Raw genomic sequence first — 14,760 nt, 5'->3', positions numbered from 1 at the left:
ATCAGTCCATAAATTCATTAATAATTATAATGAAGCAAATCTGGGTAGAAGTTCTATGCACCCTAGGTACCCCTACCTTCATACCAGAAAGAATCAAAATCGGTGAAGAATTGAGGGAGAAGAAGCGATCTGTGTGGAAACTGCTCGTTAGGGATTGATTAAATACTCCATATCTTCATTATTAATTGCAATTATGCAAATCTGGCAAGAAGCTACGTATACGCACCCCAGGTAGATCTACCTTCCTGCCAAAAAGAATAAAAATCGGTGAAGAACTGAGTGAGAAAAAGAGATTTTCGTGAAACGTGGACGACGCCGGACAATGACCAAGACATGATGGCATAAACTCATCACCTGTCGGCCGGATGAGCTAACGAACACGACACTTCTTGTCATTTCAGACAGCATACTCTCTCTCTCTCTCTCTCTCTCTCCTGTCAATCACAGTGACTCGAGCCAATCACAGGCATCTGTAAGCTCATGTATGCAGAAGAGGGCAGACGGCGCTTTTCACCGAGTGATGCAGCATGAGCAGTAGTTCGAGAAAGATGACACGTATCGTAGCTGAGGAATTTTAATTACTCTTGAACGATTTATATTTTAATATTGCTGCTCGTACTGCGTCCTGAACTGATTCGTGTGGTTATCATAGACACGTGAGCTTACCTTGAGGTAGTTTTCAATGTTAGTCATCAATAAATCAATCTCCTCTTTCGACCACATCCCCTGTTTCCATTTGTGACCTAAAGAAGGAGTGACAGGTTATCAAACCTGCCTCGTGTTAGCCCCTGAATGCTACCACGACAGTTCAGCTGTGTGTGTACCTTTGTTCACTAACGTGTTCTTGTCCTCTTTTGTCGTAAACCAGGCTTGGCTGACCGCCGTCATGTCGGTGGTTTTCTGTGCGGAGGACAACTTCTCATCCTGCGTACATTACAGATACATCAGGCACCGCTTCACATCGCACAGCACGTCTGCAGTGTTTACTAAGCGTGTATTCATGCGTGAACTACGTGACTTAACACACACCTTCGACTGATCTCCGCTCTCCTGATCCAGATCGTCTTTCATTTCCGTAGCCGTCATCGTCACCTCAAAGCTCTCTTCACGCTCTGAAACTGAAACATGAACGTAATGTGTAAATACCAGCTTTGAGTGGCCTTCGTGGCGTGTGGTTTTTAAACTGCGAGGACTTACGTGGAAGTGCGACGACCGAGTAAGCAGACGGCGTGGAGGCGGGGTCGTCTGTCTCCTCACTGGACAAACGCAGTCGTTTATGAATGGGTCCGGGTTCTTCGTCCGATCCCATCGGCCCATCATCTGTGAAAACCGTTTGAATACGTGCGCAAAAGTTATGCTAACGTGCCTGGTCTTCGGTACCCGATGTACCAGGTTTTACATTAATATCAGTTCCATTAAAGGAACAGTCCACCGTACTTCCATAATGAAATATGTTCTTCTCTGAATTGAGACGAGCTGATCCGTACCTCTCCAAGCTTCGCGCGACCTCCCAGTCAGTCAGACGCGCTGTCACTCCTGTTAGCAATGTAGCTAGGCTCAGCATGGCCAATGGTATTTTTTGGGGCTGTAGTTAGATGCGACCAAACTCTTCCGCGTTTTTCCTGTTTACATAGGTTTATATGACCAGTGACATGAAACAAAGTTCAGTTACACAAATTGAAACGTGGCGATTTTCTATGCTATGGAAAGTCCGCACTATAACGACAGGCGTACTAACACTTTCTGCGCGCTTCGACAGCGCATTGATACCTTCACTCAGGAGTTGTACCATTTTTTTTTTAGACAGGGCGGACGGACCAGGGCATTCTCCCGCCTGGCCGTGCCCGAAGAGGAGTGAAGGTATCAATGCGCTGTCGAAGCGCGCAGAAGGTGTTAGTACGCCTGTCATTATAGTGCGGACCTTCCATAGCATAGAAAATCGCCACGTTTCAATTTGTGTAACTGAACTTGTTTCATATCACTGGTCATATAAACCTATGTAAACAGGAAAAACGCGGAAGAGTTTGGTCGCATCTAACTACAGCCCCAAAAAATACCATTGGCCATACTGAGCCTAGCTACATCGCTAACAGGAGTGACAGCGCGTCTGACTGACTGGGAGGTCGCGCAAAGCTCGGAGAGGTACGGATCAGCTCGTCTCAATTCAGATAAGAGCATATTTCATTATGGAAGTACGGTGGACTGTTCCTTTAAAGGCATTTAGCAGACGCTTTTAACCAGAGCGTTGTACAACATGCCCAGAGCAGCCTGGGGAGCCCTGGGGGGGTTTAGTGCCTGGCTCAAGGGCACTTCAGCCATTCCTGCTGGTCCAGGGAATCAAACCGGAGACCTTTTGGTCCCAAAGCTGCTTCTCTAACCATTAGGCCATGACTAATGTTGGAGTTAAGAGCGAATCAAAGGATTTGGTGATGCAAGTTTTATTTTATCGCAACCTCAAATCTTGACCTCAGATTAAAACCTTCCCCAGGTGTTAACTCTAATCGAAAAACACGATAGAGTCGTCAGTCTAAATAAGTAAACAAACATTTCTACTGAACACAAAACGTATCTTGATTTACAAGTTTGCTCACAAACTGCCAGCAATACAGTAGTGTTGTGTTAAAAAACCCCAAACAAAAACACACCAATTGACGATACTTTTATACAATTTTTAAAATATATTTATTTCAAAATATAATAATTGTATTAACAAAAAAATAAATTTAACACTGACTAATTTTTTTGTGTGTTAATTCTAAAAAGATATCATGATATCAACGTTACAGGTCAAACAAGAGTGCTCCGAGAGCACAATATTCCCCGCTGGCAACTCGGCCATAACGCTGGTAAAATGTGACCGAATTGAACGAAATTACAATATGCGTATTACCGACATATAACAAAGAATCCTGCCAAGTTTTGTGAAATTCCTCCAAAAATTGTGAGTGAAGTTGATTTCAGAAAGCAAGCACACCTTGATGAAATTGCCAAAGTACAAGTTTGTTAATAATCGAGGGCATAACTCTGGGAAAATTTACCCAAATTAAATGAAATTTCAATCTGTGTATAACTGTCATATAACAAAGCGTTCTGCCAAGTTTCGTGAAATTCCTCCACAAATTGTGAGAGGAGTTGATTTCAGAAGAACGTTCACCCTCATGAAATTGTCAAAGTACAAGTTATTTAATCAAGGGTCAAAACTCTGGGAAAACGAAATTAAATCGCAATCTGCGTATTACCGTCATATAACGAGGCCTTTTCCCAAGCTTCGAGAAATTTGTCCGAAAATTGTGAGAGGAGTTGATGTCAGAAGGTGAGCGCACCTTCATGAAATTGTCAAAGTACAAGGTTGTTAATCAAGGGCTGGAACTCTGGGAAAATGTGACCGAATTGAACGAAATTACAATATGCTTACTACCGACATATATCAAAGCCTTTTGCCAAGTTTGGTGAAATTCCTCCACGAATCATGAAAGGAGTTGATTTCAGAAGAACGTACACCCTCATGAAATTGTCAAAAGTACAAGTTATTTAATCAAGGGTCAAAACTCTGGGAAAATTTTCACAAACGAAATTAAATCGTAATCTGCGTATTACCGTCATATAACAAGGCCTTTTGCCAAGCTTCGAGAAATTCGTCCAAAAATCGTGAGAGGAGTTGATGTCAGAAGGAAAAAACACACTCATGAAATTATCAAAGTATAATTTTGTTAATCAATGGCTGGAACTCTGGTAAAATCCGACTGAATTGAACGAAATTGCAATATGCGTACACAGACCGCTCTGGGTACGCTGTACGTCGCTCTGGATAAGAGCGTCTGCTAAATGCCTGTAATGTAATGAAAAGAAACCAAAATAGAAGCAACTTTACTAGTGCGCTCAGATTTGAGGTCACTATATCTCCATGTTTATTCACTGACCGTTCTGAGCACAGTGCAGGATGATGGTACCGTCGGTGTCCTGTGTGAAAGTGACAGAACTGACGGAGTCCAAAGCCACGGAGCCTGAGACATCTCCTGCGTTCATGCTCAGCCTGACAGACAGCAAGAGAACACCACACTGAACTTTGAATATGATCCATGTGGATCTGCGGCGATATGAGACAGAAACGCTGCAGCGACATCAGACCCGTGAACACGTTATGTTTATGGACAGGACAGAAATTGTCTTAAAGCACACGGTCATCACGGCTTACCTGAACAGCAGATGTCAGTGTCGGATCAGTACCATCAGGCAAAACTCAGAGCTCGGGAACGTTTAGATTTATATTCAGCTGATGATTTTACCCAAAGTGATTTACAGTGCTGAGCATAAATGAGTACACCCCCTTTGAAAAGTAACATTTTAAACAATATCTCTATGAACACAAACAATTTCCAAAATGTTGACAAGACAAAGTTTAATAATAACATCTGTTTAACTTATAACGTGAAAGTAAGGTTAATAATATAAACTTGGATTACACATTTTTCAGTTTTACTCAAATTAGGGTGGTGCAAAAATGAGTACACCCCACAACAAAAACTACTCCATCTAGTACTTTGTACAGTATGGCCTCCATGATTTTTAATGACAGCACCAAGTCTTCTAGGCATGGAATGAACAAGTTGGCGACATTTTGCAACATCAATCTTTTTCCATTCTTCAACAATGACCTCTTTTAGTGACTGGATGCTGGATGGACAGTGATGCTTAACTCGTCTCTTCAGAATTCCCCATAGGTGTTCGATTGGGTTCAGATCAACTTGGCCACTGAATCACTTTCACCCTGTTCTTCTTCAGAAATCCAACAGTGGCCTTAGATGTGTGTTTAGTCATGTTGGAAAAGTGCACGACGACCAAGGGCACGGAGTGATGGTAGCATCTTCTCTTTCAGTATAGAGCAATACGTCTGTGAATTCATGATGCCATCAATGAAATGCAGCTCCCCGACACCAGCAGCACTCATGCAGCCCCACATAAGGACGCTGCCACCACCATGTTTCACTGGAGGCACCAGGCATTTTCCTTTGTATTCCTCACCTTTGCGACGCCATACAGTTTTGAAGCCATCAGTTCCAAAAACATTTATCTTGGTCTCATCACTCCAGAGTATAGAGTCCCAGTAGTCTTCATCTTTGTCAGCATGGGCCCTGGCAAACTCTAGGCGGGCTTTTTTGTGCCTGGGCTTTAGGAGAGGCTTCTTTCGTGGACGGCATCCATGCATGCCATTCCTCTGCAGTGTACGCCGCATTGTGTCACGGGAAATAGTCACCCCAGTTTGGCTTTCTACTTCTTTAGATAACTGCAGTGAACGTGCATGCCGATTTTCTTCAACCCTTCTCATCAGAAGACGCTCCTGTCGAGGTGTTAACTTCCGTGGACGACCTGGACGTCTCTGTGAGATGGCTGCAGTTCCATCTTTCTTAAATTTTTGTACCACTTTTGCTACAGTATTCTGACTGATAAGTAAAGCTTTGCTGATCTTCTTGTAGCCTTCACCTTTGTGGTGGAAAGAAATTATTTTCTTTGGGGAATTCTGAAGAGACAAGTTGAGCATCACTCTCCATCCAGCATCCAGTCACTAAAAGAGGTCATTGTTGAAGAATGGGAAAAGATTGATGTTACAAAATGTCGCCAACTTGTTCATTCCATGCCTAGAAGACTTGGTGCCGTCATTAAAAATCATGGAGGCCATACAAAGTACTAGATATAGTAGTTTTTGTTGTGGGGTGTACTCATTTTTGCACCATTTTGGAAATTGTTTGCGTTCATTGAGATATTGTTTAAAATGTTACTTTTCAAAGGGGGTGCACTCATTTACGCTCAGCACTGTACAACTGAGACAGGAAGCATTAAGCGACACCTCGGCTTTGCTGGTATTTGAACTCATGACCTTCTGATCAGTAACCCAAAGCCTTAACCACCTTAATTCAATTATGTCTGTATTACAATAACATAGAAATGGAACTGATAAATCTATGTTGTGCGCAGCGGCACGGTGGTGTAGTGGTTAGCACTGTTGCCTCACAGCAAGAAGGTCCGGGTTTGAGCCCCGTGGCCGGCGAGGGCCTTTCTGTGCAGAGTTTGCATGTTCTCCCCGTGTCCGCGTGGGTTTCCTCCGGGTGCTCCGGTTTCCCCGACAGTTTCCCCCAAAGACATGCAGGTTAGGTTAACTGGTGACTCTAAATTGAGCGTAGGTGTGAATGTGAGTGTGAATGGTTGTCTGTGTCTATGTGTCAGCCCTGTGATGACCTGGCGACTTGTCCAGGGTGTACCCCGCCTTTCGCCCGTAGTCAGCTGGGATAGGCTCCAGCTCGCCTGCGACCCTGTAGAAGGATAAAGCGGCTACAGATAATGAGATGAGATGTTGTGCGCGTGCAATCTGTAGTCTACAAATCGGGTATGAAATATGGACACGACATTCGAGAACATCTCATTCATCTCATTATCTCTAGCCGCTTTATCCTTCTACAGGGTCACAGGCAAGCTGGAGCCTATCCCAGCTGACTACGGGCGAAAGGCGGGGTACACCCTGGACAAGTCGCCAGGTCATCACAGGGCTGACACATAGACACAGACAACCATTCACACTCACATTCACACCTACGCTCAATTTAGAGTCACCAGTTAACCTAACCTGCATGTCTTTGGGGGAAACTGGAGCACCCGGAGGAAACCCACGCGGACACGGGGAGAACATGCAAACTCCACACAGAAAGGCCCTCGCCGGCCCCGGGGCTCGAACCCAGGACCTTCTTGCTGTGAGGCAACAGCGCTAACCACTACACCACCGTGCCGCCCACATTCGAGAACATAAAACATGTATCATGTCAGTGATGTAAACTGTCCACATATTAAATAAAATGCACAATTAAATAACTTGGTACAAATAATAATCCTGTATTCATTTCACATCAGCTGCACCGATGTTGAGATGTATAAAAATACATTTTATAATTCAGAAGCTTGTTACATAATAATAATAATAATGGCGGCACGGTGGTGTAGTGATTAGCGCTGTCGCCTCACAGCAAGAAGGTCTGGGTTCGAGCCCCGTGGCCGGCGAGGGCCTTTCTGTGTGGAGTTTGCATGTTCTCCCCGTGTCCGCGTGGGTTTCCTCCGGGTGCTCCGGTTTCCCCCACAGTTTCCCCCAAAGACATGCAGGTTAGGTTAACTGGTGACTCTAAATTGAGCGTAGGTGTGAATGTGAGTGTGAATGGTTGTCTGTGTCTATGTGTCAGCCCTGTGATGACCTGGCAACTTGTCCAGGGTGTACCCCGCCTTTCGCCCGTAGTCAGCTGGGATAGGATCCAGCTTGCCTGCGACCCTGTAGAACAGGATAAAGCGGCTAGAGATAATGAGATGAGATGATTATAATAATGCTATTTATTTCACATGTTCAGCTCTGTTGAAATACAAACATTATTAGATGTAAAAAAAAAACCTTTAGTACTATATGCACTATCAAAATAATTTGTTTAAAGGACTACTTATAATCATGATATGAATAGATTTATAAATGTTTATTTCCCATCTTCAGTGTAAAGGTTTCCCTTGGAATGATGCTAATGTTCTGCAGATGTTAGGGATGTAAAGTTGATGATCAGCTCTGAGTGACTGATTGTGAGTGTTAGTGTGCTGTGCTCAGGGTCCCTGGCTGAGAGCCTCGGTGTCTGGAGGCAGAAGATTGTGCAGAGAAAGAGAAAATCAGACGCCATGTTCTGTCGGAAACTCAGCTGGAAGCCGCCAGTGATTTCCACAGCAGTGCGGCGGCTTTAAACGCCTCGCAGTTCATTCCACAAACGCGCTTTACACAGCCGAGCTCTCCGAGCACTCATTTTAATATTAGATTGTACTACTTACTTCCTGTTTTGGGTCCGGGCACTTCGCAGGGACCAGGATGAGCCAAATACCAGGATGGAGGAAAAAGGAGCCTCTTTTCACAAACCGGAAACGACCGATATCCACTTCCGGTACAAATAGCACCGACTGATGGGGGAATTAAATGTTACTGACGAATAATACGTGACCCAAATATTATTTTTTATAGATTTATTCTTCACAAGAAAGTGATTATTAGTTTATTTTTTACAGTGATTCTTCAGATAAGGCACAAAACATGTCCGAGAGATGAAACTCATTTTTGTGGTTAAATATGTAAATAAAATATGTCACATAATTATCTTAAATTAAAAAAAAATACAGATTTGCACTATAAAGTATGATTTAAAGGTTTTGTACACATATATTTTATTTTACATGAGTGAATGTGTTACCTAGCCTGGCAAGCCAGACTAAATCGTAGACATTTCCGAAGGGTGGGGGTGGAACAACCCGCTGTCATTCAAACTGTCTCTGACCAATCAGCGCAACAGTGACTGTGACGTAGTCAGAGCGACAGAAAGCAGTGGGGGCGGCCTTGAAATAAATAATTTTTCAAAATGCGTATTAATCAGTGTTGGGCACGTTACTTTCAAAAAGTAATTAGTTATAGTTACTAGTTACTTTTCCCAAAAAGTAACGGAGTTAGTAACGGAGTTACTTTGTCATAAAAGTAACTAATTACCAGGGAAAGTAATTATTCCGTTACATTTTGTGTCCCCCCCCAAAAAAAAAACAAAAAAAACAAAACAAATTCAATTAGTGTAATCATAATAAAAGTGAATGTTAAATGTGTTTAATGACCAAAATGGACAATTAACAGAACCAGTTAGTAATGTTATCTACACTATATTAATATTTTTGTGGGACAATGTGAGATAAGACATCTATCAAATGTAATATATTTTTGTAGTTATTAAAATTGTTACTAATTACTGGCCACTGACGAGGACAAACGCTTTGTTCCTCGACACAATGTGCATTGCATGTAAACACTCTTGCCTTTTATTTCAAGTAATGAAAAGTAATGGCTGTATTTCCAGTGTGAAAGCGCAGTGCTGGGCTGACCGCTCGCCATCGCTGTGTCTTCCGATTGAAAGAGCGCGCAGTAGTGTAGTAGGCGTGGCCTACCTACGTATGTTGTCCAAATCTACTCTGATTGGCTGACTATGCCGTTGTCTCGCGTCTCCCCGCCCCACACGAAAGCAGAGTAAAGAAAGGCTGAATGAGCAGCGTGCCAGATGAGAACAGCGTTAATAAAGTAACGCATAGTATTTTATTGTAAGTAACGGGAACGGCGTTATAACGATGTAAAAAGTAATTAGTTAGATTACTCGTTACTAAAAAAAGTAACGCCGTTTATTTCTAACGCCGTTATTCCCATCACTGGTATTAATTAATAAACAGGTTCTAGATATTAAGAAGTTTGGAGATAATGACCACAAGTTTGGAGTCTGTACCACATACACATTTTTTTTCCAAGTGTTTGCTTAAACTGTTTTTGAGAGTTTTTATTTAGTGGTGTTTGGTGAAATAATTTCCCTTAAATTTAAAATAACGGGAAAATAAGAAACAATCAAAAAGTAATGTTTCAAAGCTGTTTATTAATTCTTCGTACTGCACAAACTAGCCCCATCCTTTTGGCTACGAGCGGAGCTAGCTGGTAGATCAGACTTTTGCCATAGCCGGTCGGCAAAACAGCGAAAACGTCCTTCTTGAAAAGGAACGAGCGGAGAGCCTCTTCCTGCTCATGTTTCAACGAAAACTCCAAGTCTAATTCTTCTAAAACTGATTCCAAAGCGGAGTCAAACGCGCGCTGTTCACTAGCCCGTAGCCATCTTTCCTGCTGTGCTTTCTCCAGCATCGCGCAGCCTTGTCGTCACTCCTGCAAAAGCCCGCCCAAAGAATCCAAACAAAAACCTTGCGTTGTGATTGGCGGGCACGATTTGATGCCCGGAGTGTTTTGTTGATATGGTGCGAGGCTAGACCCACTCGCTAGGCAAAAATATTTTTGGCCGCTAGGCGGGTGGGTCTAGTTTACTAGGCTATGTGTTACCAGCACCGTAAATAAACCTTGTCCGAAAGCAGGTTTCGTAATTTCTTAACACTTAAAAAATTGTTTAAAGTAAAATAAAACAAACATCATAGCTACTGTCGTCAAGTATTCTAATTAATTATTCAAACTGTACACAAGTTTACAATTTGAGAAACATTTTTGTGTAATTTTTAAGCGATTGAAGTCATGTCCAGAGTTTCTGTCAACACCATAAGATTTTTCAAAAATTTGAAAAAAAAATCAGGCATTATTGTGGGCAGCTCTCAATCTAAGGACCCCTTTACACTTCCTGCTTGATACACATGCCATGAGGCCACTGCTCTGGTAAGTTAATATTTTATATTTTTCCCCTGAACTATCTCTTTTAGAAATCATTTTGTGTCAGCCATAGTGTGTCAACACCATAGTCAATAAAATTCAAGATTTATTTGACTCTTTTTGTAATGAAAGCTTTATTTAACTTTATTATTGAGGCCACAAGCAGCCGGTGAAAAACAAGATGGCTTCTGCCAAAAAAACACAAGTTATGATGAAAAGTAGACTACTTTGTCAACTCTGTCAAACGTCAACTCCATAAGATTTTTTGTCTTATGGAGTTGACCTTGGCCTTATGGTGTTGACAAATGTGTGTCATTTTCCCCATTTAATTCAGTTTTATGAATTAAAATTTAAGTTGTATTATGTCCTATGTATTTTAATGACATTTCTGCATATCCGTGTTGTATAGTTTTTATATATACTTCATATTTATTGAAAATTATCCATCATCCTCACACTGAATTCAGTCTATATATCTCATCTCATTATCTGTAGCCGCTTTATCCTTCTACAGGGTCGCAGGCAAGCTGGAGCCTATCCCAGCTGACTACGGGTGAAAGGCGGGGTACACCCTGGACAAGTCGCCAGGTCATCACAGGGCTGACACATAGACACAGACAACCATTCACACTCACATTCACACCTACGGTCAATTTAGAGTCACCAGTTAACCTAACCTGCATGTCTTTGGACTGTGGGGGAAACCGGAGCACCCGGAGGAAACCCACGCGGACACGGGGAGAACATGCAAACTCCACACAGAAAGGCCCTCGCCAGCCCCGGGGCTCGAACCCAGGACCTTCTTGCTGTGAGGCGACAGCGCTAACCACTACACCACCGTGCCGCCCCCAGTCTATCTATCTATCTATCTATCTATCTATCTATAAAAAAGTGCTGTCAAAAATGTCGCGTTATTAACGCGTTAACTTGACTCAATTTTAACGGCGATAATTTTTTTTATCGCGAGATTCACGCTCTGTGACATGATGCCACGCCCCGCACAGCCAGAGTCCTCTGCCCTCCCCCGAAGCGCCACGGTGCTTGGCTTAGGTTTCGTTTTCCTATCGGCGGCTCCAGCTCCACTTTGCAGTGGCTGTGACAAGACGTGTTATGCTCTGCAATAAAAAAAAAACATTGGTACAACCAGTGTTCGAACTATGCCGATATTTTCGGGGGGTCCCTTTTTTTCCCCCGTGTACCCCCGTAGTTCGAACGGTGAGCAAGCCCATTCACTTTTTTATGCTGATAAGAGAATTACAATGGTTTTTCATGTGACAAAAATGTGCAATTAATCGCGAGTTAACTATGACAGTCGCGACATTAATCGCGATTAAATATTTTAATCGCTTGACAGCACTTATATATATATATATATATATATATATATATATATATATATATATATATAAAACTTTATATACTTTATATACTTATTACTTTATATACTTACTTTACTTAAGTATACTGAAGTTTACTTAAGCATTTTAACCCATTAAGACGCGGCCCCTGCTATGCGTTTGTTGTTATCGGAATGACCAAGTCGTAATGTATGACTAAAGGCCTCTGCATGCTCTTGCGACAAGGCTTTCGCAGATAGCTTTTCGCAGACAGGTATAATTTATCATTGAGCGGGGAGCAATAAGCGTGCGCGATGTTATTCACCGCCACAACGCAAGGGGACGCGAAGTCGCGAAATCGCTAGGAGTAGTTGGTGGGTGTGGTTAGTGGAGTGTTTATCCTCCGGTTACTTATAATGACTAGAACTGGAGTCGTATAGATGTACGTACTTCCTCACTTCCTCGATCAACCACTCTTCGTGCTGCTCCATCTTCACTCGTGTTTTTAAAAATGGCGGCCGTGAAAACAAACCAAACCGGGAAAGTAGGGAAGCGGAAGTGCGTGTACAGTGGATGTAGAGTGGACCAATCAGAGCCCTCTTGTCTGCGACGCTGTCTGCGAGGCTTCTGCGGTGGTCACAAGTTTTGGGAGGTGCGCGCAGAGGGTCTGCGTAGGTGGGGGGGCTACGCAGACACCATCTGCGACGCCGTCTGCGAGGACTGGGTTGTCAGCATAAATTGGCCTTATGATATAACAAAGACTCTTTAAGGCCAATTTATGCTGACAACCCAGTCCTCGCAGATGGTGTCTGCGTAGCCCCCCCACCTACGCAGACGCTCTGCGCGCACCTCCCAAAAATTGTGACCACCACAGAAGCCTCGCAGACAAGAGGGCTCTGATTGGTCCACTCTACACCCGCTGTACACGCACTTCCGCTTCCCTACTTTCCCGGTTTGGTTTGTTTTCACGGCCGCCGTTTTTAAAAACACGAGCGAAGATGGAGCAGCACGAAGAGCGGTTGATCGAGGAAGTGAGGAAGTACGGACATCTATACGACTCCAGTTCTAGTCATTATAAGTAACCGGAGGATAAACACTCCACTAACCACACCCACGAACTACTCCTAGCGACTTCGCGCCCCCTTGCGTTGTGGCGGTGAATAACATCGCGCACGCCTATTACTCCCCGCTCAACGATAAATTACAACTGTCTGCGAAAGCCTTGTCGCAAGAGCATGCAGATGCCCATAGTGTTGTAGTACTATAGTAGTAACATGTTTTCAGCAAATGGTAAAGCGTTCCCCTGGTGGAACGACGCATATTATGGGGTTAAGTATGCAAATGAGTGTGTGTGTGTGTGTGTGTGTGTGTGTGTGTATTCCTTACTAATTGCAACATTGTACATTTCAGGCTAGAATGGCAAAAGGGAAGCATTTAGTAGAGGAGCGAAAGAAAAGGAACAGAGAGTACCAAAAAAGATGGAGGGAGAAAATGAACAGGCACCCAGAAGTTAAGGAGGAGTTTTTGAAAAAGGAAAGGGAAAGATGGGCAAAAAGAGTTAAAGATGGAAAAGTAAAGAACATCTCTGATATGGAAGAAAGAGAAAAAAGACAGAAAAGAAAGGTTTGGAAGCATGCACAGAGGGAATCCAGGGAGCGTAGGAGGAAAGCTGAGGAGGGCTGGCAGAGTCTGAGTACCCCACCGCAGAGAACACCTGAGGCCTCAACAACAACAATAGGGCTTAGTGATGTCCACGTCGGAGATTGGCTTGCTGTCGTGTACGACCATAACTGGTGGTTGGCGAAAGCCCTCAGAATGGATGAAGAACATGGAGATATTCAAGTCGAATTTTTTCACCCTCATGGTCCAAACTCTCGCTTCCAAAGAAAACAAGGAAACCAGGATGTCTGCTTTGTCCAATTTGCTGATGTCATAGTTAAACTTAGTGAACCATCCTCACCAGTCCGTACAAGTCGAACCAGGGACATATACCAGCTCTCTTCTGAGGTTATGGACTTCATAGATGAGGAACTTTTCAATCGGTTGTTGCCAGGTCTTTAAACCCATTTTCATGAGTTCAATATTTCCAGATGTCCATAGGCTTAGTTACTGAATGTTCTTTGTTACAACCTCACGGAGAAGCACACCAGAAATAAGTGCCACATATATATTTGTATGATAATGTGTGTGCATGACACACACACACACACACACACACACACACACACACACTCAATGTTCTATTGCATCAGTTGTTTGGTTGAATGTCTGGATGTTATTTTGTTTGACAAGAGTATTTGACTTTTCGCTCTGTATAAGATATAAATATGCATACTGCCTGGTTCATGTTTTTAAAGTAGGTTTTAATTCAAATATATGATTAACCCTAAGTGGTATTTTATGTCAATAAAATGTTCAATGAAATTATCTCCATTTCCCTTCTATTTCGTCAACACCGTAAGTGGTGTGTCAACACCGTAAACAGCTTGTCAACTCCATAATATGACTAAGTTAATTTTTTCTTTAAAAGGATATTTTATTACATTGTTTCAAGTTGTTACAATAAAAACACTGCATTTCCAAATTAAATGTGTATACTTTATATTGCTTAATACCATTGTTTGTTATGGAGGATAAAAACTAAATACATAAAGTCACATACCAGTAAATATAGTCAATAACATCTTAAAAAATTAACTTTTAAAAGTAATATTGCTAGTTTGAAAACACAGACAGAATGACACAGATTAAAGTAACCTCCAAGAGTAAAAATGCCTGGAAAAACTTTAAAATAATATATATATTTTTACATTTCTTTGTGTCTTATGGTGTTGACAAAATCTCTGACTTGCCCCGCAAACATGAAAATAATGTTAAAAATCTTGACCTGGGAGATTGTCCGAAAACTGTATAAGAGGGCCAACACCTTGTGCAACCATAATATGAATATGTTTTGGAAATAATGAGAGTTTATTTTTAGAAAATCAGAACCCCTTTTGTCCCTGATAAGAATGACTGTTTAGTAAATATAGTTCGCGTTGCCGACCGGGTTTTATTTACATATTTTTATTTATTTTGGAAACATCACCACCTTGTGGCGATAGTTAGCTCGGCTTGCTAATACAAGATGGACCATACACTGTGTACTGTACCATTCACTATCCACCACACACACACTACACTATA

At 42.4% G+C, this 14,760-nt stretch overlaps 1 protein-coding gene across 2 annotated transcripts in view; it reads right to left on the bottom strand.

Moving 5' to 3' along the window:
- dmtf1 (cyclin D binding myb-like transcription factor 1) overlaps positions 1–7,931 on the bottom strand; it is a 53,034-nt gene extending 45,103 nt beyond the window's left edge. Inside the window, exons 1-6 of one of the 2 annotated variants that reach the window (XM_060903362.1) lie at positions 7,846–7,931; positions 3,921–4,033; positions 1,198–1,320; positions 1,030–1,118; positions 825–924; positions 667–743 (exon numbers count right to left, since the gene is read on the bottom strand). In XM_060903362.1, coding sequence (XP_060759345.1) covers positions 667–743; positions 825–924; positions 1,030–1,118; positions 1,198–1,320; positions 3,921–4,026 — 495 coding nt within the window. In that variant the 5' untranslated portion in view covers positions 4,027–4,033; positions 7,846–7,931. Of the gene's footprint in view, positions 1–666; positions 744–824; positions 925–1,029; positions 1,119–1,197; positions 1,321–3,920; positions 4,034–4,195; positions 4,321–7,845 lie in introns of those variants that run through there. The other variant, XM_060903361.1, reaches the window with a different exon arrangement.
- Between the last annotated feature and the right edge of the window lie 6,829 nt (positions 7,932–14,760).

This window comes from Neoarius graeffei, chromosome 21, assembly GCF_027579695.1.
Source record: "Neoarius graeffei isolate fNeoGra1 chromosome 21, fNeoGra1.pri, whole genome shotgun sequence".
NCBI classification, from domain to species: domain Eukaryota; kingdom Metazoa; phylum Chordata; class Actinopteri; order Siluriformes; family Ariidae; genus Neoarius; species Neoarius graeffei.
Note: the sequence above shows the minus strand (reverse complement) of the source record. Positions and strands in the feature narration are given on the sequence as shown.